This window comes from Pithys albifrons, chromosome 8 (assembly GCF_047495875.1).
Source record: "Pithys albifrons albifrons isolate INPA30051 chromosome 8, PitAlb_v1, whole genome shotgun sequence".
In the NCBI taxonomy this organism is placed as follows: domain Eukaryota; kingdom Metazoa; phylum Chordata; class Aves; order Passeriformes; family Thamnophilidae; genus Pithys; species Pithys albifrons.
The window spans coordinates 16,468,474-16,490,653 of NC_092465.1; the positions used below are offsets into that span (position 1 = coordinate 16,468,474).

The 22,180-nt window shown below is 55.8% G+C and overlaps 1 protein-coding gene and 1 non-coding gene across 2 annotated transcripts; both read left to right on the plus strand.

Moving 5' to 3' along the window:
* The first annotated feature begins 418 nt into the window (after positions 1-418).
* On the plus strand, positions 419-17,813 carry WNT10A (Wnt family member 10A). Its single transcript, XM_071562072.1, has 4 exons — positions 419-1,101; positions 3,847-4,109; positions 11,954-12,330; positions 17,060-17,813. The coding sequence occupies exons 1-4, from the start codon at positions 1,043-1,045 to the stop codon at positions 17,525-17,527; spliced, it is 1,167 nt and encodes a 388-aa protein (XP_071418173.1). The 5' UTR covers positions 419-1,042; the 3' UTR covers positions 17,528-17,813.
* On the plus strand, positions 14,551-14,623 carry TRNAV-GAC (transfer RNA valine (anticodon GAC)). The gene has a single exon. It is a non-coding gene; the product is annotated as a tRNA-Val (tRNA).
* Positions 17,814-22,180: the final 4,367 nt, after the last annotated feature.

Genomic DNA, 22,180 nt, shown 5'->3' on the forward strand with positions numbered 1-22,180 from the left:
CGCACAGTCGCCCACACTGTGCACACTTGCCCCCGGGCCACATACACTCACCGCTCCCCGCGCTCCAGACCCGTGCTGCACATGCTCACCCCACGAACACTTATAATGCTACAGTGTGCACACATCTCTCCACGACGAGCACACCCACCACATACATTTCTCCGCGCTGTGCACGCTTACCCCACACAACCTGCCCACTCATCCACGCCATGCCCACCCAACGCCGCTTTCCGCGCTCCCCCCTCCATATGCCCACTCTCCGCCGCCCGTGCCCGCTCGCCCCCCCGCCGCCCGCTCCCTCCTCGGCAGGCTGCGTGCGACACGCCGGCTCCCCGCCCCACTGCCACCCTCTCTGCCCCGTCCTTCCCCCGCGGGCTCCTGTCTGGACGTGTCGGGACTCGGGCTCCGGGCGCTGAGTAATGCTCGGCGCAGCGCGATCCCAGGCAGAGCTGCTGCCGCCGCCGCCGCTCAGCGCCCAGCGTTCCCGGGGCGCTCCGGCCGCGACTCTGCCCGCTCCGCCGGCGGCCCGGCGACACCAGCAGAGAGGGACGGCGGGGGGGCCGCGGCTCCCCATGTGCCTGCGGACCCCCCGGGAGCCGCGAAGCCGCTTGTCCGGCGAGCCCTGCCCACGCTCGCCGCGGCCCCGGCGCCCCGGGGCGCCCTGGGGAGAAGCGGGGAAGCGCACCTTGCGGGTCGAGGCCCCCCCTGGCCCCCCGGCGCGTCCCTCCATGGGGGGCTGAGCCGGGGGGCTTTACACGGCGGGGCGGTGGCGGGCAGAGCGGGGAGCACGCAGCCCTCGCCGGGCTCGGAGGGCGCCGGGGCGGCGAGAGGCGGGGGGGGCATCACGGGAGGATGGCAGAGCCGCCCCGGCGAGCCGAGCCCCGGCGCGCAGGGAGCCAGTGAGAGGGAGGAGAGGGGAAAACACAAACAAGCAAACAACCCACAACAAACAAAGCGGGTAGAGAGCAGCGCCGAGCCCCGCCGCCCCTGCCCCAAAGGCGCCCGCCCGCCCGCAGCCCGCACAGCCGCTGCCCCAGCGAAGATGCGCCCGGCCCTGGCCCACGGACTCTGCTCGCTGCTACTCAGCCTCTGGGTACCCAGGTAGGAGCTGCACCCCGCATCCCCATCCCCACCGCGGAGCGCCCCGGCTCCACGGGGAGGGCGCCGGGAAGCCGCCGCGCCCAGCCCCGCACCGGGACCGGTCTGTCCAGGGGGCTCCGTTGGGGTGGGTCCTGCCGCCCCGGCCCAGCCCCGCACGGTGGCGGGCCCTCGCTCAAGGCGCTGTGAGGACCAATGCTCCCTGTCCGCTTTCCCCCGTCCCGACTGAGCGCCGGCGGGATGCGCGGTTTCTCCCGTTCCAGGCTGTCCCCCTTCTTCCCCTGTCGGAGTCGCTCAAGCGCCCGCCCTGCCTGCCTCAGTTTCCTTGCTTCTTCTCGGAGGACTGGGAGATGTCGGGCGGGCATGCCACTTTCGTGGGAGTCAGAGCCCACTGAGTCACCCTGTGTCCCCTCCCTGCCTCCGCCGATCCTAAAGGCGAGTGAGGTAACAGGGGGCCGCTTCTTTTCCAGAAAATGGCCCCCAACATTCACCACCCCTGTCCATTTCCAGCTTTACTCGGCCCTCTCCCAAACTTGTGTGCTGCAGGCAGCTAGGGGTTAACTCTGGTGCTGGTGTGAGTGTGTTTGGGGGGGTGTCCCCCGCCCTTCCCCCTCCCTCTAGCCCTTTAAATATAATTTGTTAACGTTGGGACTTGTATTAATTAAAGCAGCAGCCGCTGCAGCCTGTGACCTGGGGGCTTGTCACCGTGAAATCAAGTTTAAATCCAGATTTCAAGGGGGAAGAGAACTGGGGGGAGTGCTGCGTCCTCCTAAGTGTGACAGTGACAGCTTCTTGCAGGTCCCTGGCTCCTCTGAGCCCTGGGTTGAGGAAAAGGCAGGAGGCCCTGCCCTTTTGCTCTCTGGGACACTTGCCTCAGTTTCCCTGCAGTGCAATGGAGTGAAGGACCATAACATCCTGCCCCACCCCGGGCAGCCCTGGGAAAAGATGGCAGGCACTGTCTTTGGTTGAGGACAGGCAGGGAACAAGGTCCTTGCAGCGCTCGGGGCAGGAGCTGCTGGGCTTGGGGATGATGGTAGCTGCATTCTGCTGTGCATCTTGTGTCAGTCAGGGCTTGTTTGACACTGTGAATGACTGCAGGAAGCCAGGCAGATTTCCTCTCCTGTGTAGGGGCTTTGGAAGTGTGCACCAGCTTCCTCTCTCTTCTCTGCTCCACCTCAACTCTTCCTGTTGGAGTCACTGTGGATTTGCACTGGGGAATAGCCACATAATACCCATGAAAGTGGTGGAATGGGTATAAACACCCCTGGGAAGCTGGAGAAAGAAGCAGCCTGACCCTGACAGTTCTCCTTTCCCCCTTGCACAAGTTGCAATTCAGCAGGGACCCTGTGACTGAACCCTTCCTCCAGAGCTGGGTGACAGCTGAACTGGGGAACTCAGCCCCTGACCCCCAAGAGCAGCTCCTGTCCATGTACCTGCATCAGGTTTGCAGGATTTGAAGGAGGAGAGAGGGAGTAACTCTTCTCCCCGAGATGTGGCAGTTGCAGTCCTTCCTCCAGAATCCTCCTCCAAGTTTTGTTTCTGTAATCAAAGTTCAAAGGTTCCCAAGCTCCTTGCTCCTCCTAGGGACCTGGCTCTTGACCATCCCAGGGAAAGGGGAGCCCTTTCTGGAAAGAGCTTCCATCAGGGGCCAAGCTGTCCTGAGCAAGTGGCAGTGTGGTTCTCAGCTCCTAGTGGACCTTGCTGCAAAGTGCTGGCTGCTGCTGAGCATACCAGTGCCTGCTGCTCGCTTTGTGAGTCCTCTGCTTGAACATTGTTTATCCCAGGGTCCTTCAAGGCATTCCCTGGAGCTGGGCAAACACTTCCTGCCATCACCTTCTTTGTATCCATCTGTTATATGTACTGCGGTCTTACCACCAGACATCTCTCTCTGGACATGCTTTGTCTCCCCACATTGCATATCCCATCAACCCACACTCCATCCACTTCCCTTTTTCCCCAGGTAGCATCTCTGTATAAGTATTTGCACACCTGTCATGGACCATGTGCTGCCCCTTGCACCCATCCATCTGCCGGTCTCTCGGCTTCTGTGGCCACTGACATCTGGTTCAATGGATTTAGAATGTGATGGTGGACTTGGGATTGTTGCTGGGAGCTTGAGGGTGCTTTGCACAGTGCTTGGCTACAAGTTTCACAGCTGAACTGGAAGGAAGAGTCTGCTTCCTCTGTTTACCTCCCTTGTGAGAACTAGCAGTGTCAGGGGGATACAGAAGATGGAGGGGTGCAATCAACCAGCAACAGGGATGGAGATGGACCTGGAATGAGCTTCCTACTCCAGGGTTTCTAGATTCTCCCAGGCAGAAAACCACACTTTCTAAGGAAGGTGAGCTGTGGCAATCTGTGCCCCAGAGTCTGCACTGCATGGCCAGTATGGGAGATCCCTGGGGGAGCACATAGTGGGAGTGCAGCCTTAGGAAGTGCTGGGGTCCAGAGGCAGGAGGTCCAAATTTGACTGCTGTTGGGCACAGGCTACAAGGGTATCTGGGATGTGCTCATATCATTGGAGGGGATTGCAGCCCCAGTGCTGCTGGGACATCTCTGCATAGCTGAGCTGCTGTTGTGCCCAGGGTTTTCCCAGCCCTCCCTACAGGCAGTGAGCACAGTGTGTCCTCTGGAGTATCTCCCTTCCCTGTGAGTGTCCCTCCCCAGACTTTTCCCCCTCCCCAAATGGAAGAACAAGTGGTTGACACATTGCTTGCTCTGAGTTCAGGGTGTCCTTTCCCCTCCCAGCTCCTGCTCCAATGAGATCCTGGGCCTGAAGCTGCCATCGGAGCCAGTGCTGAATGCCAACACGGTGTGCCTGACCCTGCCGGGGCTGACACGGCGGCAGCTGGAGGTGTGTGTGCGCCACCCTGACGTCACTGCTTCGGCCATCCAGGGTATCCAGATTGCCATCCATGAGTGCCAGCACCAATTCCGGGACCAGCGCTGGAACTGCTCCAGCCTTGAGACAAAGAACAAGATTCCATATGAGAGCATCATTTTCAGTAGAGGTAAGGGCTGGATGGTTCCCCTCCTCTCCCTCTGTCCAGCACCTGCTCTCAGGAGCCGTCATGGGCTCACATGGGCCCCTGCTCAGCTCTTCCTTGACCCAGGGAATGAAGCCAGCTCTTCAGCATCCCCATGGATGAAAGCAGAGAACCTCAGGGTCTGAAAAAACAAGGACCACTGCACTGTGGCAAAGCTTCTCCATGCACCTTTGTACCTGCATTAGCCCTTGTCCTGAGATGCTCCTTCCTAAACAACCCCAGCTGGTCCTAAGGCTCCTTCTGGGCCCCACAGCTTTCTGGCATCTTCTCTCCCTGTGGTGTAGGTTGGTGTTTGGAGCAGTGCCATAGTGCCATGGATGTGCAGCATAGTTGGTGGGTCTGAAGGTGGATGCCATGCTTTGGGACTTGGTTTGGTGAATACAGCAAGCATCTTGGCTCATTCCTGCTCTGGGTATGGTGTTTCAGTGCATCATGGTGAGCTAAAATGCCACTCGCTGAATGCTAGTGGGACATGCCTCTGTGAACATGTGACCCTGGCGTCCTGCCCTTGTGTTGGTGCTCCGACACAGAGAACTAAGGGCTATCTGTTTTGTGAGACTGTAAAGCATGGTGGCACAAGAGGGGCAGGGATATAGGCTGTCCTGGGGGCTCACTTGCCCACAGACCCCCCAGCTGTGCTGCCCAGAGAGCACTCATAGCTCTCCACATTCTGCCAAGCACTGGTGCCAGGATCTCCTCATCTCCCTTGCAGTCATGGCTGGTTCTTCTTGTATCAGAGTCTCCCTGCTTGATACTCATCCTTGGGAGCAGACTCTATGTGCAGAGGGGCTGCCCTGCATGGTGCAGATTAGGGTTGTGACCTGATGGGACCTTCTACAGGACATGAGTGTATCTTCTCACCTAACTACCCTTTCTTGAAGTTTGGGCCTCAGCACATTTCTAGGTGTCCGTTGCCCCAGATCATGGGCAGGAGAGGACAATATGGTACCAGCAGCAGGCAGTTAGGGTGTTCGGGGCAGGCAAGGTGCCCAGTACACACATCACTTCTCCAGCTTCCAAGGAAAGTGAAACATATCAAAGAGACTGCTCACCTGCCTCCTTTGTGAGACTGATGCCCAGCAGAAAGTAGCATCCATCCCCTCTGCTTCAAACGTCCATGTCTTACATCTTTTTTCCCTGAGACTGCAAGAGTCTCACAGAGGAGAGGTTGGCAGCTGTTGCGAGGGTGTGATGTCAGGAGCCCACAGGCAGCTGTAGCAGGTGGAGAGATGGCTGGAGAGGTGAGCACAGAAGCATTTTGGTGCCTGAAGGTCCCTCATGTCCAGGGCAGCCTGTACAGCCTCACTGGATGGGATACCACCTTGGAGAATGGGTGTCATCATGGCTGTGGTCCTGCCATGGAGCAGCCCTGGTCACTCTCAGGACCTTGGTGCCTGGAGAAGGGCAGCATCTCTTCCCTCATGAGTAGTGCCCAAGTTAGGGCCTGGCAGGGAGGGTGGGGACTGTCAGCCCTGATAAGCATCGAGGTATTTCCAGGTCCTCTGAGGAATGCAGTTCACTTCTAGTCTCCTCAGGCGGCAGGAGACACTGACTTGCTGGCTCAAGTTGCTTACACACCCAGACAAGCTTCCTTGCTCTGGCTCCCACTGGGATGGGTGAGAAGCAGTAGCAGCAGAGAAACTTGACCTGCATCCTTCCCTCAGACCACCTTGTCTGCTGGTGGTCAGTGACTTGCACCTCAGTTGTGTCTTATGTGCTACTGCAGTCCTTCCCACTGTCAGGTCTGTGACCACTGGATGCGGAAACTTCTACAAAACCTGAACTCCTGCTCCAGTCCTGAGCTCTTGGATATGGTTCAGCTTAAGCTCTTAGCATCATTCTCTGGAATGGAGGCTCAACAGCCAGTAGCAGGAAAGGATGGAGGTAGGGCTGGAGCAGCAGAGCAGACAGGCATCTCATGGCAGTCCTATTTTGGCAGCAAAAAGTGCAGGGTGAGCCCCAAACACCCAGGTTATCCCATGCAGTTGCTCAGAGCCATTCTGGTATGGAGCAAGCCTTGAGGCTGGTGCCCTGGCCTCCTTCCACCCCACTTGTGTCCCTCAATAACAGTGCTGGAGCTCTGAGCTCTGCCTTCCCTCTGTTACAGACACAGCCATCAGAGCAGGAATGGTGGGTGCATCTCTGGAGCCTGGCACTAGCAGAGAGACAAGTGGTGGAAGAGAGGGGTGCAGGCTCTGTGCTGCAGACATTAATGCACCTGACCCCTGGGGACCAGGTCTCTCCGCTCTGCGCCCTGCCCCATCCTTGCCGTGCCTTGGAATGCATTGTGCTTGTAGGATCATTGTTTGTAACCCGAAGTGACAGACCCCTTTAATCTTTCATTCCTTTTCCCACTTCTTCTGCCATCAGTTCAGCCATGCGTGAATCTCACTTTAAATTATTTGTAGCTGCCTTCTCCCTCCCACTCTCCCCACTTGGCTCCTCTTCCCAACTCTGCCCCATCCTCCTGAATCTCTCACATTTTCCCTGGAACAGGCATGAACTGGACAGGGTGCAGCACTGTCCCAGGCTGTTTCACAGTGCCTGTCCCTTTCTCTGCCCAGCATCCATAAGGCTCATCCCCTGGGAATGGAGCAGAGGACAATAGCAAATGAGTGCCTGTCTCCTTGTCTCACTGAACTGATTCTAGAAATTTGAGTGCAAGCCCTGGGGAGTCAGGAAGTAGCAGAGAAGCTTCAAATCGGACACGGCTCCTAGTCTGGTGTGGCTTCTGAGCAGCATAGATGGGAACAAGGACCCTGACAGCATCCTAGGCAGACTACAGACCTGCCGGAGGTGGCAGGGAGATGCTGCCAACCCTGGGGTGCAGGAAACAGCAGCTATGAGGCCCAATAGCAGATTAATGGAGGGCAGGCAGTGGGGGTGCCCAGGAGTTTACCATCCCTCCTGTCAGAGCCCCTGGGCTCTTTTGAGGACCCCTGTAGTCTGTGGGTTTTTTGGGTTTGGTCTTTTGATGCCGCATCCTTGGGATATGGGATGTCCCTTGTACCCTTTGCTGAGTCTCCAGTGCCATCTGCAGCCCCCATCGTCCCTGGCCAATGTCCTCTCCATGTGCATCCACGCTCAACATTGCTATTGCAAATCCTCCCTGGCTTCTCAGCTGGCTGCCTACATACTCACCACCCTCCTGCCCATTCTCTGGCACTGTCACTTCTGCCAGCACCCTCCAGTGTCCCTGGTCCCATCCCTCTCTGCTGTTATCTCACTCTTCCTCCATGTTCAGGCCTGACTGACAGAGACATACTCCCCTGGCCCCAGGAGATGTAGGAGGATAGAGCAGTGAGGTGGAGGCAGGTGGCTGCCTCTGCAGCAGCAGTGGGTATAGGTCTCCTTCTCCTGCACAAGGACAATTATGTCCACCTCACTGGAGAGGATGGCCTGTTGCCCCTGATATGTGGTCCTACTACAGCATCTGTGGGCTACCAGACACTATGTGGCTTGGCTGGGCTGAACCAGCCTGACTGCCTGCCAAAAACCAAGCTGTGGATGGTGGTGGGTCAGAGAGTCTTGGTCCTTGTCTGGTATGCACATGTGCAATGCCAGCATGGCTGAGACTGTCTGACTGCCAGGCAATCAGAAGTGTGCTATGGGACTGACTAGTCTCCTTTACTTACCCCAACCCCAGCCGCATCTATATGGAGCTCTGAAAGAAATGGGACCTCCTGTGGAAGAGCTGAATGGCCTTGTAAGTCCTCAAGGGCACTTGGCTGGAGAGGACATGGCTCTGGAGTGCAGTATATCTCCTGATTGCTGCAGCCTTTGGAGGAATGGGTGATGCTTGCATGCCCTGTGCCCACCTTAGAAGGAGTCACTGATGCCAAGGGGTATGCATGGCCATGGCCAAATCTTGATTTCTTACAGCAAGGAGAGGGGAACTCCCTGCAAGGCTGGAAACACAAGGTGCTGCGGCCCAGCCAGCTGTGAAATGGAGCTTGGGAAGGCTTTACTGTCTGCAGAGGGAGGCAGGTGCTGTTAGAGCTATCCAGGGAGATGCTGCCAAGCTCAGGACCCCAGCACCCAGCTCTGCAGAGCCCCAGCCAAGTTCCAGTGCCCGCAGACCACAGCGCCTGGTCTGGCCTAGTGCACCTACAGCTGGGCTGTTGGCAGGGTTTTGTGTACCCCCAGGCAAGACAAGGGCTTTGCCCACCTGGCCCTGAAGCACATGTGGCTGCTTTGGATGCTTGGCTTCATCGCTGTGGGTGCCCCATTCCCTGGACCTTCCCCCAGCTGATAGGTGCAAGTGAGACCCTGGGGCCTGGGCAGCATTCCTGGGGGTGTGGAGCTGAGCCTGGTTCCCCACACCCTGCAGAGTGGCGAGTGCTATTGGCTCTGAGCGCTATGGATGGACAAGGAGCGAGGGCTGCAGGCTGTCCCTGGCACACTCATGAAGGTGCAGGGAGGCAAGTCAGGATCTGCAGGGAGGCATTTAGTGCCTGGTGCGGGGCCAGACCCTGGCAGGTTCACCTGCAGTTTAATTAGCGAGAGAGGAGGGGAGGGAGCAGGGCTGGAGGAGAGGCAGCATGTTGGAACTGGCTGTCTTGGCAAGACTTGTAGGAGGTGGCGAGTGAAGCTCTCCTCTGCCCTATTATCAGGGCCAGGGTGATGTGCCCACAGCTCCTGACAGCTACACTCCACTCCTGAGGGGTTCTGCCCATGAAGGGGCCAGCTGAGCATCCTGGGGGTACCCTAGGTAAGCCTGGATGAGACTGTCCTGCTGCTCCTTTGATACCACCCAGGCACTGCAGTGATGGATGTCACTGCCTGAGTATGATGGTGAGCTGTGGGAAGAAGGCCATGACTCCAGCTCTCACTGGTCTCCAGACCATGGAGCCCACAGCCACACCTAAGCCAGCCCTGTAGCCTTCATCCTACATCCACACAAGAGTAAGAGTTGGAAAAACTACAGCAACCATGGCAGAGCCAGTGCTGCTGGGACTTGAGGTCCTATTAAATGGCTCCCCATCTCCTAGGCACATCTTGACAGGGAAAACTTTCCCCTGCTAAGAAAGCCACTTTGGATTTGACCTGGGGCTGAAATTTCAGACCTGTGCTCCTTGCCAAGCACACTCCTTTGAGTACACAGCAGACTGGATGCTGGTGCTGGTGGCAGGGTGGGGTCAATACTTCTCATATTTCCCACAGCTACACTTTTTCTGTGTTCTTGGGAGGGATATGGTGATGCAAAAATCACTGCCAAGGTCTTAGGTGGCTGAGTAACTGGAGAGTCTCTCTCCAAAGGGCTCAGGGCTGGATACCATGTGCTGCTCTCAGTTGCAGTTCCTGGAAACTGCCACCATCGCCAAGCCCACAAGGCTGGTGGTTGTTGCTTGCGGCCATATTGGTCACTACTGTGTTTCAATCCTCTGTCTCTGGAGTGGCTGGGGTATATCAAGGAATCTAAATTGAACCTCGAAGCAGAACCATGCTGGCATGGCTGCTGTGGTCCCAGTGCTGCCCTGGCCCTCTCCTCCCCTTTGCTCACAGCTCCCTATGAGAGCAGGCGAGGGAAGAAGGGGAGAAGGCAGAGAAGAGTGGCAGGACCAGGCAGAGTGATAGTGAGGAGGGAAATGACCATGGTGAGATGGGAACAAGACTCCCAGGGTGCTGCCATGTCATGCTCTGATGACCAGTCTGTCCCCTGTTTGCAGCCTGGGGGATGGCAGCTCCAGGGGCAAGGACCCATGCCTCATCCATCCGCTCTCATATAGTTGGAGAGCAGTAAAGGAAGAAGAACTGGTGCCTGACCCCAGAGGCTTCCCAGCCATGGAGAGCCCTGAATGACCCTGACATCTTTACCTGTAAGGAGACGGGCTTGCTAGACAGACTGGGTGGGGTAGAGCTTCTGTCTGGGTTCCAGAAGGGATTTTAAGGAAGTGCCACATGGGAATTACTTGTTAGTCTGGAGAAATGTGTGAGAAAGAGTCTAACGGAAAGGGAGGGCTGAGGGGAGAGTGTTGTGCTGGGTGCAGAGTTTGCTGCCTTGATCTCTGGTCACTGACTGTGTGAGGAGCTGGGGATACTGAGCGGGGTGGCAGTGACAAGTTGGGCTGTGCCCAGTGTTGGCTTATGAAGGGCTGGGACTGGCCCAGATTGTGATTTCAGAGAACTGATACGAGGAGAATTTGAGAATCCAACAGACCTTTCTGTGCTGGTTCTCTATCCTCTGCAGCTCACCTCAGAACTGAAGTTTCCCAGATGTGGGCCTTCCTGCTCCAGCAGCACTGTGGGTGTGTTGCAGGCGCTGCCTGCCAGTGCTCTCCCCAGGGAGGCTGCACAGCACAGTGTATGCACCAGCAGCCCCATTACCTGCCTGCTGAAAAATGTTGTTCAACTTGTGCATGGAAAGAGGCAGGCTGAGAGCAAGCTTGTCCCAAGCTGGGAGAGGCTCCTGCTGGCTTTTAAGCAGCACCTTGTTAATTTTTTAAATGCACCAGTGTCAAATTAACACACAAAAGAGCAGGATGACTTTAAATGCAGGTTTCCGAGCTGTGTTTCATTTCCCTTTAATAAGATCATAGCATTTGCTCAGCGGGCGGCTGTGAACCACGGAAGAGACATGCATGCTGGTGAGCACTGCCAAGGCTGGGCGACGGCAGTGCGGAGTGGTTGTACTCTCACCTCTCCTGACTCTGTGGCGCAGGCAGGCACCTGGCAGAGCCCCTGCCCAGGATCTGTGCTTTGGTGTGCACACCCAAGGCCCTCATTTGATTACACTGTTCTGCTAAAGAAAATGCTCTGAAACCTATCGTCTGTTCAGCTGTGGCAAAGCCAGGGCCAATCAAACTGCTCTTGTCCAATAGAGGGAGTGGGGCTGGGAACTCCAGCTATTTATTTATTCACGTGTGAAGCCACAGAACAAAATCTGTCTCTCCCTCCGTTCTTGCCTCATGCTGGGGCTGGTCACTGTGCACCAAAGCAAAGGGCACTGCAGGCTCCCTGCTTGGCCTGGCGATCACAAACAAAAATATTGCTTTGCATTTCAAATGAAATAGAAATTCTTGTGTTGGAGAGGGTCTTCACCTGCCTGCAGTGAAGCCAAGAGATCTTCAGGCAGCCCCACAGAACACTATGGAGCCCCTTCTGTGAGACCTGTCCCTGTCCCCATCTGCCCCATTCCCAGCTAATTATACTTGCAGATGTCCTTGCTCCCCAGTGTTTAATAACAGCCAGCTGCTGGCCGTGGCAGTGCATGGTGTGGTCATGGCATGTTCTAACTGCCTGGGGATGATCATTATTTTTCCAGCCCGGTATCACATTTAGAGCTTCTTGTGGGAGCTGGCAGGCCTCAGTGAGGGAAGGGACATGGGCAGATGAAGGCTGGACAGGCAGTGCTGCCTACTCCTGTTACTGCCTGGTCTGCGCTCTGTGGGTAAGCAAAAAAGGTCCATTCCTCAGCAGAAGTATTTCTCAGTCAGCATTATATTTAATCCAGTAGGAAACTCGGACTGAAGTGGGGAGGAGGTACTGCCTCAGAGCCATGATGCTGATGCCTTAGCACTGACAGGTGGCATCTCCTGGGACGATGTGAGAGCAGGGTGATGGTGGAAGCTGGGGTCCTGGCCAGGGTGTTGCTGGGCTTCAGGGCAGCACGATGTGCTGGTGGGGATGGGCCTGGAGAGCATAGAGTGGGGGTTCACTCATGTTTCAAGTAGAAGCTGGTGCATCAGGAAAACCAAGACATGAGCCAAACCTCCAACTCCCTACTCCCCAGCATGATGCTGAGCTCATCCAGCCCCCGATGGGGGTCATGCCAGCCAGCCTAAGCCCCACTCTCTCCTTCTTTGCAGGCTTTCGGGAGAGCGCCTTTGCCTACGCCATTGCAGCTGCTGGTGTGGTGCATGCTGTGTCCAATGCCTGTGCCCTCGGGAAGCTGCAGGCCTGTGGCTGTGACCAGAAGCGCCGGGGCGATGAGGAGGCTTTTCGGCGCAAGCTGCATCGTCTCCAGCTGGAAGCCATGAACCGTGGCAAAGGCATGGTGCATGGGGTGCACATGGAGCACATGCCAGCGGAGACGCCTGGCCTCCAAGACTCCTGGGAATGGGGAGGGTGCAGCCCTGACATAGACTATGGGGAGAAGTTTTCCAAGGATTTCCTTGATTCCCGGGAAACCTACAGGGACATCCACTCTCGGATGAGGCTGCACAACAATCGTGTGGGACGGCAGGTGAGTGGGGCAAAGGGGGAGGGTTGCGGGGAGAAGGTGCTGGGGACAGGGTACCCTAGGACATGTGTGGGAGGGCTGTGAAGGGCTCATGCTGGCTGTTGTGGCATACGTGTGTGAGGCTGGGATTGCCCCCAAGGTATCTTCTGTCCCCAGTTTTGCCCAAAGCAAAGGCAGCAATTCCCTTTGAGGGGCAAGGCTGCAAAGGAATGCCTGTCAAGCATCTCTGCTGGGAAAGGTACCGTTGAGCATTGCTGCTGTCCCCAAGGCACGCTGTCTCAGGCCACTGTCACCTGCCTATGCTTCAGCAGTCTACTAGAATGGCACAGCAATGATTCCAGCTTCTGTCTCTCAGGGACTGGGTGAACTGGTGTTGGGGAGCTGCAGCGGCAGGGAGGTAAGGACAGGGAGAAGAAAGTCACTGGCTTCATGGGGACTCAGCACAGATTCTGCAGCACCCATCTGCATTTCTGCCTCCAAAAAGGGAGCTGGTGCCCTGAGGAGGCAGATGTGAGCAAGATTGAGCCAGGCAGTGGATGTCTATATCAGCTGGGAAATGCAGCATCCCCTTGTGAGGAGAGGTGGCAGCTCACAGCCTCATCCGCCAGTTCTAAGGGGATGCTGGAGCTTCTCCAGGCAACCAGGGCAGCCTCTGCTCCATTCTTATGATGTTAGGTCTCACTAAAGGTAAACAATTAGTAACTCACTCGGGAAACTGATGTTTAAAAGCAGCCTACATTGGAGCCAACACGCATGCAGGCAAGAGAGGCTGGGAGGCTGACTGCATTTTCTTGCCTGCCTTTGCTCGCAGGTGTCTAGGAGACCCTGTCCCATGAATCCAGCAGGACATTTGTCCCCAGGATCCCACCCACATGATGCCAGGGCAGTGCAGGGAGTGTGTAGTGGCTGCAAGAATAAATAATTAAAGATCAGAATTCCACAGGGAGTGTTTCCTTGGGCTGCCTTAGAAGTTTGCATGTGCCTTTTGTTTCAAAAATGTTTGAAGGCAGCTATGTCATGGGGATGCTGCAGAGTAGGACTTTGATGTGTGCCCTTCCCTGATGCTGGAGCTGAGCCACCCTGGAGAAGCCATCTCAGTCTGGCCAAGCTGTATATGCCTTGTTGGGCTTTGTTTGCTTGTGCATGGTGAAGGCTCGCTCAGTGTTAGGCAGCTAAATTCTCTTCAGGCTGCTCTGCCCCAAGATGGTCAAGGCCCCATTCCAGTTCTGACCGCAGGGCTCATTGTGGCTTACCTGCATCAATACATGCTCCAGATCTCTGTGACTCTTGGCAGTGCTCAGAAATTTGTGGTCTATGTTGCCTGTTTCCCAACAGAAACCCCACAGCCCCTTACAGAAGGAAGGGAAGGTGAGAGAGGAATATTTGCTCTGGTATGTCATGAAACATTTCCTGTGGGCTCCAACAACAACAAAAATGCCTGGAGTCTGTTTGTTCCCAGGGGCAAGCAGGCATGGGACTGGCAATGTCAGCTTTCAGTGGCTTCAGAGACATGAGCTGGACTGATGGAAGAAGCCTGGGAGCTAGAAGCAGAGGCAGAGGAGGGCTGAAGGGATAAAGGAGGAAATGGTATTCGTGCAGGTAGGGAGGCAATGTCTGGGCAGGCTGCCCAGCTCAGGGGCCTTGTTGAGATGAGAGTGTGAGCCCATGTGCAAGTTTGGTTACAGTGGCTGTGGGTGCTAGAAGATGATGCTGTGCCTGGCCTGTGTCTGTTGGTGCCATGATTATTGCCAGGGCTGGTCCTGGCATTCTGCATTGCCTGGGAATGGGTTCTCCAGCTCCCTGCCTGCTCTTTTAGCAATGCTGTGGGTCCACACCCACCCAAGCACCTCTCACTCCTAGGACCAATTTTTCTGCTGTAGTAAGCAGCAATCTTCTGGGATTTCCCAGGAAAGGAGTGGCTGTGCTGGATGCAGCAGCTCTGTGGTACTCCCCTCCAGATCCTTAGGCCTAAATTCCTTGAGGAGAGCAGTGATGCAGAGGCTTGTGTTGTGTACTGCCATACACGATCTGTCTCTGTGCACTGAGTAGCTGCAGCACCCAGAGCTCTCCAGTATGTCACTGATTCTGAGCATCCTCTGTGGTCCCTGTGTAGTCCAAGGGTGCTCTACATGTGAGTGAGCCTGTGTCCCAGCTCAGACTCTGCAGTGCTAGAGGGAGGTGACAATTCCATAAGTAGCTGCATCCAGCTGGTATCAGATGTGAGTTTCTGTAGTGTAGTGGTTATCACGTTCGCCTGACACGCGGAAGGTCCCTGGTTCGAAACCAGGCAGAAACACATTGATTTTTTAGCTTTTTTTGCATCCAACTATGAAACTGAGGAGTGGATTGCAGCTGCAGGGGATGTACAGCGTCCTTTGATGGTGTCAGTGCTCACCTTGGTCTTGACTTGGAATAGGAAACCCTGATACAACCATTGGTTGGTCCAACTAAAGATTGAGATGGGAGTCCTGCATCCCTGAAAGGGAGCAAGGTCCCCAGCAAGGAGCAGCAGGAGTGTGAAAGAGACCTTGTGGGTCCTCCTAGCTCACCAGATCAGAGAGTGAGGATGAAAGGAAGACAGGAACTACCCATTACCCTCACAACAAAGACTACGATAAAGCTCTTATGAGCGTGTCTGGGAGGAGCTGGAACTGTGCGAAAGAAAGCACCAGCAAGTCCAGGCATGTGCCAAACCTGGGTGTCTATGAGACAAGGAAAGGATGTGGCTGGGTAAGGGTGCATGGAGAAGCTCTGATGGCAAAAGCTTGACCAAGGCTCAGATGGATCCTTCTTGGATGTCCTAGCTGTGTCAGGGTCATGTCCCCTCTGCGCTACCTGTGTGGGAGGGAGAGAACAAACTATTGCTGATCAGGAATGGATGGGTGTTGTGGTTTTGGAGCCTTGGGATGCTTGGGTGATGGCTTGTGTGATGGAGCTGGCACACACATGCCATGTTCTCCAGCCCCTGCTGTGAGCAGCTGTAGCCCCAAATGAGCCCCTGTCCAGCTGCCACACCACTGCCCCCTCCATCCCAGTGGTGACCATGCCAGCCATAGCCCTATATGCAGTTTTTTTCCTGATCAGCTAATGCAGCAGGAAAGAAACATGAAAAGGGTGGGGTCCCAGTGTCACTGTGTTTCCATGGATGGTCACAAGAATGGTGGCAAGCAGCCGGTGTTCCCGTCTGGCACACCCAGGACATGGTGGAGAGGTCAGGCAGCTCATTACCTGTGAGGTGGAGGCTTTTCCCAGCAGGAGACAGGATTCTCAGCAAAATGAAAGCCAAACTCCAGCCCAGCCCAGCCATCTCCACCATGTGCCATGAGCTCTATGTGTGTTTCCCTTACCTGCCTTCATTACGGTAAGTGCTTAGCAATGGGGAGATTTACTCAAAAACAAGAAAACAAGGAATAAAAGCTGCTTACCCTACCAAAACAAGGCACTCCTGAAGCATGTGGCTCCCTCAGGGATGGGGCAGGAACAGGCAGCATGTGGCAGGCATGGAGCCGGTTGGCCGGGCAGGACTGGCATTGTGGGACAATACCTTGGGCAGGGCCATGTGTCCTGTAGAATTGCCTGAGCCACAGAGCATGGACCTGTGTGGGGGGATCAGCCTGTGATAGTCTGCAAGCCCCAGCTGAGCTCTTGGTAGGGTTTGGGTTTCCCATGGAAAGGGGAGTTGCTGAAGCTTGTGTGAGCATGTGGATATGGGGGCACACAACCCAGCAGGGAATCCCTATTGAGACAGAGCAGAGGATATTATAAACTGCCTCTTTCCAGACTGTCTGGGGATGTGTGGCCATGCCATGACCCTGGAGATTGATGGGAACAAGCTGTTTCCCTTGGTTTGGCCATAGCAGCATCCTTTGCAGGGATGGTGGATCTAGGGGGACTCCAGCATGCAGCCTGGGGGCTCAGCAGCATTGCCTAGGAAGCTGAAGGAACTCCTTAGCCACCACATTGGCCTCTGGCCCATGCACAAGCTGTGCATTCTGGCCAGCCAAAACTACAGCTACAGCCCAGCCCCTACCCTTTTGCAGGGGGGGATGTATGGCACCAGCCTCACTGCAGCCTCTACAAAGCACAGGACAGGGCTGTGAGCATGTCCAATCCCTGCTTGGAGTTTGGGTGATAGTGGTAGACAGTGCCTCAGCCCCTGCAGCACTGTGGCCAGGGTTGCTGCAGGAAAACAGGCAAGAGCTAAAAGTGGAGCTGCTCCTGGGACTTCTGGAACTGTGGCTTTATGTGAGGAAAAGAAAGCATCTGTCCCACCTTTCCCACTTGCAGTGCTACTGGCCAGTGAGGTGCGTGGGACACCCTTGTGCTGAGGGGTCCCAGCAGAGCTGCTGAGATGCTGTCATGCTGGCTTTTAACTGTAGTCCAGGATTATGTTGATGCTCCTGAAGTCAGTGGGAGGTGAAATTCAAGCTCCTTTTCCTCCCTGTGCTCAGATAGCTTATCCTCTGCTTTAGATGCCAATCCCTTGCTGAAACATAAAAGCCAGCTGGTACTGCCAGGATGGGAAGGGACAGGGTGTGGGACATGAGTTGCACTGGGCACAGCAACAGGGTGCAACTTCACTGGCTTTGCTGTTCCAGGGCTTTGATGGCTGTTCATGCCAGCCCTTGGTGTTCCCATAGTGCCAACCCACACAGAGCTCCATGGTACCTTCTTCAGTCCCAAAAATGCTCCTCCTTCATGCTAACACCTCTGTCCTTCCTTCCCCACCCAGGTGGTGATGGACAACATGAGGAGGAAGTGCAAATGCCATGGTACCTCAGGGAGCTGCCAGCTGAAGACGTGCTGGCAGGTGACGCCTGAATTTCGCCTGGTGGGCTCCCTGCTCAAGGACCGCTTCTACGGGGCCACCCTTATTCGGCCTCACAACCGGAATGCTGGGCAGCTGGAGCCAGGCCATGCTCGGCATCGTCGCCGGGCTGGCATCAGCGAGCTGGTTTACTTTGAGAAGTCACCTGACTTCTGTGAGCGGGAACCGGCCCTGGATTCCTTGGGCACCCAAGGACGCCTGTGCAACAAGACCAGCCCAGGCATGGACAACTGTGAGAGCCTGTGCTGTGGCCGTGGGCACAACATCCTGCGGCAGACACGCAGTGAGCGCTGCAACTGCAAGTTCCACTGGTGCTGCTTCGTGGCCTGTGAGGAATGTCGCATCACTGAGTGGGTCAGTGTCTGCAAGTAGCCAGGCAGGAATGGGTGCCCACCCCAGGGTGCCAGGGACAAGCACACCTGCCTACGCCAGGGGAGGGAGACGGTGATTGGCGCTGGGGGGGGAGGTGAGCTGCAATACCTGCTTCCCTTGCCTTCAGGGGAGTAGGAGAGGAGATGCTCAGCACCCTCCTAAATCAGCACTTTGTTGTCACCTGGGGAGGGCAGGGCTGCCTCCCCAGCCCCACACGAGAGCACCAAGGCTCCTGGCCCCAGGGAGCACACGGCCATGTTGTACAGACTGCCGACACCAGCACCACTCAGGGGGGGGAGAGGGGGGGCATGGGGGTTGGGGAGTGCCTGCTGGCACCCAGCGGCATGAAGTAGGGTTGGGTGGGGGACAGCAGGGCATGGGGAGCCCAGGGTGGGAGGGAAAAGCGGGAAACACACACTAGCACTGTGCACAAGTTCTTCCAGCCACGTGCAAGGCTGTGCTCTGAGCAGGATGGGGGTGAAGCACCCTATCGGATGGAGAGGGGACACAGCTCCCTGGGCTGGGGCTCACCTGGGCTGGCTTGGGCCGTAGCATCTGGCATTGTGGCCAGAGTGGAGGGTGCCTGGGGCTGTGCTGTGTGTGTCTGTGTTATTATATGGTAAGTTATTTTCTGATTGTGAATAAAAGTGGATTGGAGACTGCACAGGGTATTTTGGGGTGCAGCACCCTGCTCTTCCTGTTGCCCGGGGCTCTCTACTCCTGCAGGGCAACAGAAGGATGGAGAGGGACCCTTGGTGCTGCTGGCCTACTTGTCTGAGGCTTTCTCCCTGGTGCTCTGCTGCCATCCCATAATAACCACGCTGTTAGCTGTTTGCAGACTGACAGGAGGTGGAAACCCTCCCCAAACCCTTGCAAGGTGGCTGGTGGGAGGCTCCTGCCCAGTTGGATGCATGCTGAACCCCATCCATCCCATAGGAATCCTGCCTGTTGCCCCCATGCCTTTGACCATACTGGGACTGGGGTCTGCACCCTCCTGGGGAGGCATGGTAGGGCTTGAGAGCAGGGAGAGGGGAAGGCAGCAAGGGTGGGCCAGGCAATGGGGGTCCACAAATGACAGTTTGCTGCAGTGGAGGGTAGGGCACCCATCCGACTGCAGCAGCCTGCAGGGGCCAGGCAGTGAATCATGCTGTTGCTATCTCCTGGCTGATAACTTCCCCTCTCCTCCCACGGCTGCACACCCCTTGGGGCTACACAAAAAAATAGAAGTGTGTTAAAAAAAAACTAAATCGAGGAGGAAAATACCAGGCTGAAAGGAAGCGAGTGCCCCAGGCCCAGCAGGGAGCGGCCTATGTCCTCATTTAATAACGCTTCTGCAGGCAGCTGGAGCTGAATCAGATGGGACAAATGCACTGCCCTTTGCCATCCCTGAGTGGGAGGACTGGTTTTACCCCTCCAAGAGGGACTAGGTGGATGGGGTCCTTGCTTCTGGAGCCAGCTGTGTATAAGGGGCTGAGAAGAAGAGGAAGATGCTGAAAGTGCTGGAGAGAAGCAGAGCTCCAGTGGCCTTGCAGTACCTTTGTCGCTCTGTCTGCTAACTCAGCAGGGACAGCAGGACAAGCGATCACCACAGTGGCTCCCAGCAGCAGAGACCTTGAGCTGGTGACCTTGCAGGGACAGGATCTTGGTTTGGGGTTTGGGGTATCCAGACTCACCTTGTGAGGCATGAAAGCAATGTTGTTCCCATGGGGGTAGTTTGCTCTGACGGCATGCTCCAGCAGTACATTTCCCCTTCCTAGGTCCTGCTTTTCCATCTCCATTATCCATCTGCATCATCAGGGCCCTTTTCCAAATTCCTGAGACCATTACCTTTTGGTCTTTGCCCCAAGCACTAGTTGGACCCCATGATGTCCCCCTCCTTCCCAGACTGGCCAAACCCTGTGTCCCCAGGGCTGTGCTGCTCAGGGCATTGGGCTGCACATCTATCATGTTCCAGCACTTTGTAGGTGACTTTGGCTTCCCACCTTCCAGGAGCTGCTTTGCAAGTGCTGCCTAGGGTGGTGACTGACTCACCACTGAGCTTTCCCTGCACTGCCCCAGACCCTTCATTCACCTGCTTGCTAATTCCAGACCACCTGCGCTGCAGCAGCTGGATCCCAGTACATGAATCCCCTGTAAGGGGACCACAGCGGGAACAAGGTGTGTTTGATGAATGCAGAGGTGATGCAGGGCAGGGCCATTCCCCTCAGGCACATGTCACATCCCCCAGTGAGGGACCAGGCTCCAAGCATCCTGAACGTGCAAAGACTGCAGCTTGGTCTCCCCTTGACATGCCATTTTGGGAGTATGCATTGTGAAAGAGCCAGTAACATCACGACAGATAGGATGAGAGTGCCAGCACAGCACCCAAGGCTGTTTGGTTCTGCAGAAACCCTGTCTGAGGTTGGGACACTGGGACATTGATAGGAAAACATAAGAAGATCCCTTGATCTTGGTCTCCACGCAGCATGGTTGGGGTGAAAGTGCCATGCTGTAGGGTACTTTGGACTACAGGCAGCATGCTCCAGGTATAGGCAGCTGCAGGGCACAGGCTTTCTAGTTGTGGGATCTCATTTCCTCCAGGGACCAGCTGGGTCCCAATGCAATACCAGCTTTCAAGATCTGCTCTGTGGCTTCCCTCGCTGAGTGTGTGGGAGCCACAGGCAAGAGGTCAGTGTACCTGTGGTTACAAAAAAAGAGTGTCCCCATGCTCTAATGGAACCAGCCACCAGGCAGCCATCCTAACAACCACACTACTGGGCGGAGAGCATGCAGGCCACTTCCTTTCCCCACAGCCATTGCTGACCCTCCACAGCCAGGTGCCAGTGAGGGCTTGGCTCGTCAATGTCATCCCAAACTTCTGTTCTATGAACCAGCTTCCCTGATCCACCAATGAGATCTGTCCCACTCGCACCAAAAAGTGATGTTTCCTCCCATGGAGGAACTACTTGAGCCTGCTGAGCTGCGCCAGCCTTGCACATTCTGCTGCATGGCCCCCTCCTTTGCTGTGAGGGACATCTCCAGCCCGCAGAGCACTGCACACCTTTCAGGGCTAACACTGGTTAGGTTCAAGGTGCTTCACCTAAGAGAGAGGAATGACCATCAGTGTAGAATAGCCCAGACAGATGATGAAGGTGGTTTCTAATAGAGGGGACCAGGTTTCCCCAATGCTTTCTCATCATCTTCCTGCAGAGGCAAATCACCGAGTTCCAAAACTGAAAAAAGAAACACCAATTCCTTTCAAATGCATGCCATGAAAGAGGCACTGAAGGCTTCTAAAGAAGGCAGTAAGTCCATGCTGGCAAAAGCAGGTGGAACTTACTCCAGTTTCTTTTAAGTATTTTGGCCCAAGCTCTAGAAGTTCCTCCATCCCTGAGGGTCCCTCCTGCAGAGGGGGCCACCAGCCCAGTGTCTCTGCTAGAGCTGTGTGAAGTGCAGTGGTTTTCTTTACATTTGAACTTCCTGGTCCAAGGGGCAGGAAAGGTTCTTCTAGTAGACTGAAAGTAAATTCCACTTTGTGCCCCTATGGTTGTGGAGAACAAAGGGAAAACCTGACCCAAATATGACCACTGAAAAGGCAATAGAGACCTGAGCTGGCCTGATTGGTTTGTACTTCTGCCAGGTCTGAAGCCAAATCTGTGGCTCTCCAGATGTGGATACCCTAGACTGGTGCTCTCTCAGTCCCTGACCTTATGCCCATCACCAAACACAGTGTGGAAGAGCCAAAGGGACAGTGGATTCTCTCCAACACAGCAGGTTGCTGGAACCTTTCTCCTTTCACCCAAAGCCCCAGCTCATCTTCTGCTTCTGGAAAGCTCCAGCAAGGGTGGGGAAGGTCTCTGGGGGTGCCAGGGGGAGAGTGGGGGAGGCCTGGGACTTTCCCCAGGAGATCACAGGAGGAACTTTGGCTGGAGGGTGGGGGGAACCGATGAGGAGTTGCTACATCATGCCCCAATGAGCTGTGAGTAACTCCTCTGGTATTTCTTCCGTGCGGAACAGTCATCAGAGCCAGATCCTGCCTGGGGGAATCACTACACGGGAACACCCAGCCCCATCCAAATTCCATTCCTTCTTGCAGCAGAGACCACAACATGAAGCAGAGCCATGAATGGATGTTCCCTGGTACCCTCTGTCCCATCCCACCTGCTGGGGTGGCATGAGCACGCCCATGGGCAGAGTTGACAGTGCTGGCTGGCAGAGCTTGTTAGGCTGCTGACCCACAAATGCAGCCAGATGCACCAGAGCTACTGGAAGTCACGAGACAAAAGTCTCATTGCATCTGCTGGTCCAAGGGGAGTGGAGGGCAGACCCTTCCCTCCCTTGGTCTGAGCAACTGGCCTCCAGGCTCCTTCTGGCTGAGAACCAGGCAGTCATGGCTTGAGACCCATCCTGAGAGCCTAGCTGCCACAGTGCTGAGAGCTGAGATGCAGAGAGGTGCTCTGAGGCTTTCCTGAAGTTCAGCCCCAACATGTCATGCTTGGCACCAGTAGCCATGCAACCCCCCTAGAAAATAAAAAAAAGTTTGGCCCTAACTGACCTGCTTGGCAAGGCAAAGTACCTACAGCGAGGCAGCAGCTGGCTTGGGAAAGGAGCCCAGGAGTCCTGTGGTCCCTCTGCCAGGCCCAGCTCCTCCCCACCACCCTCCTGGCACAGCAT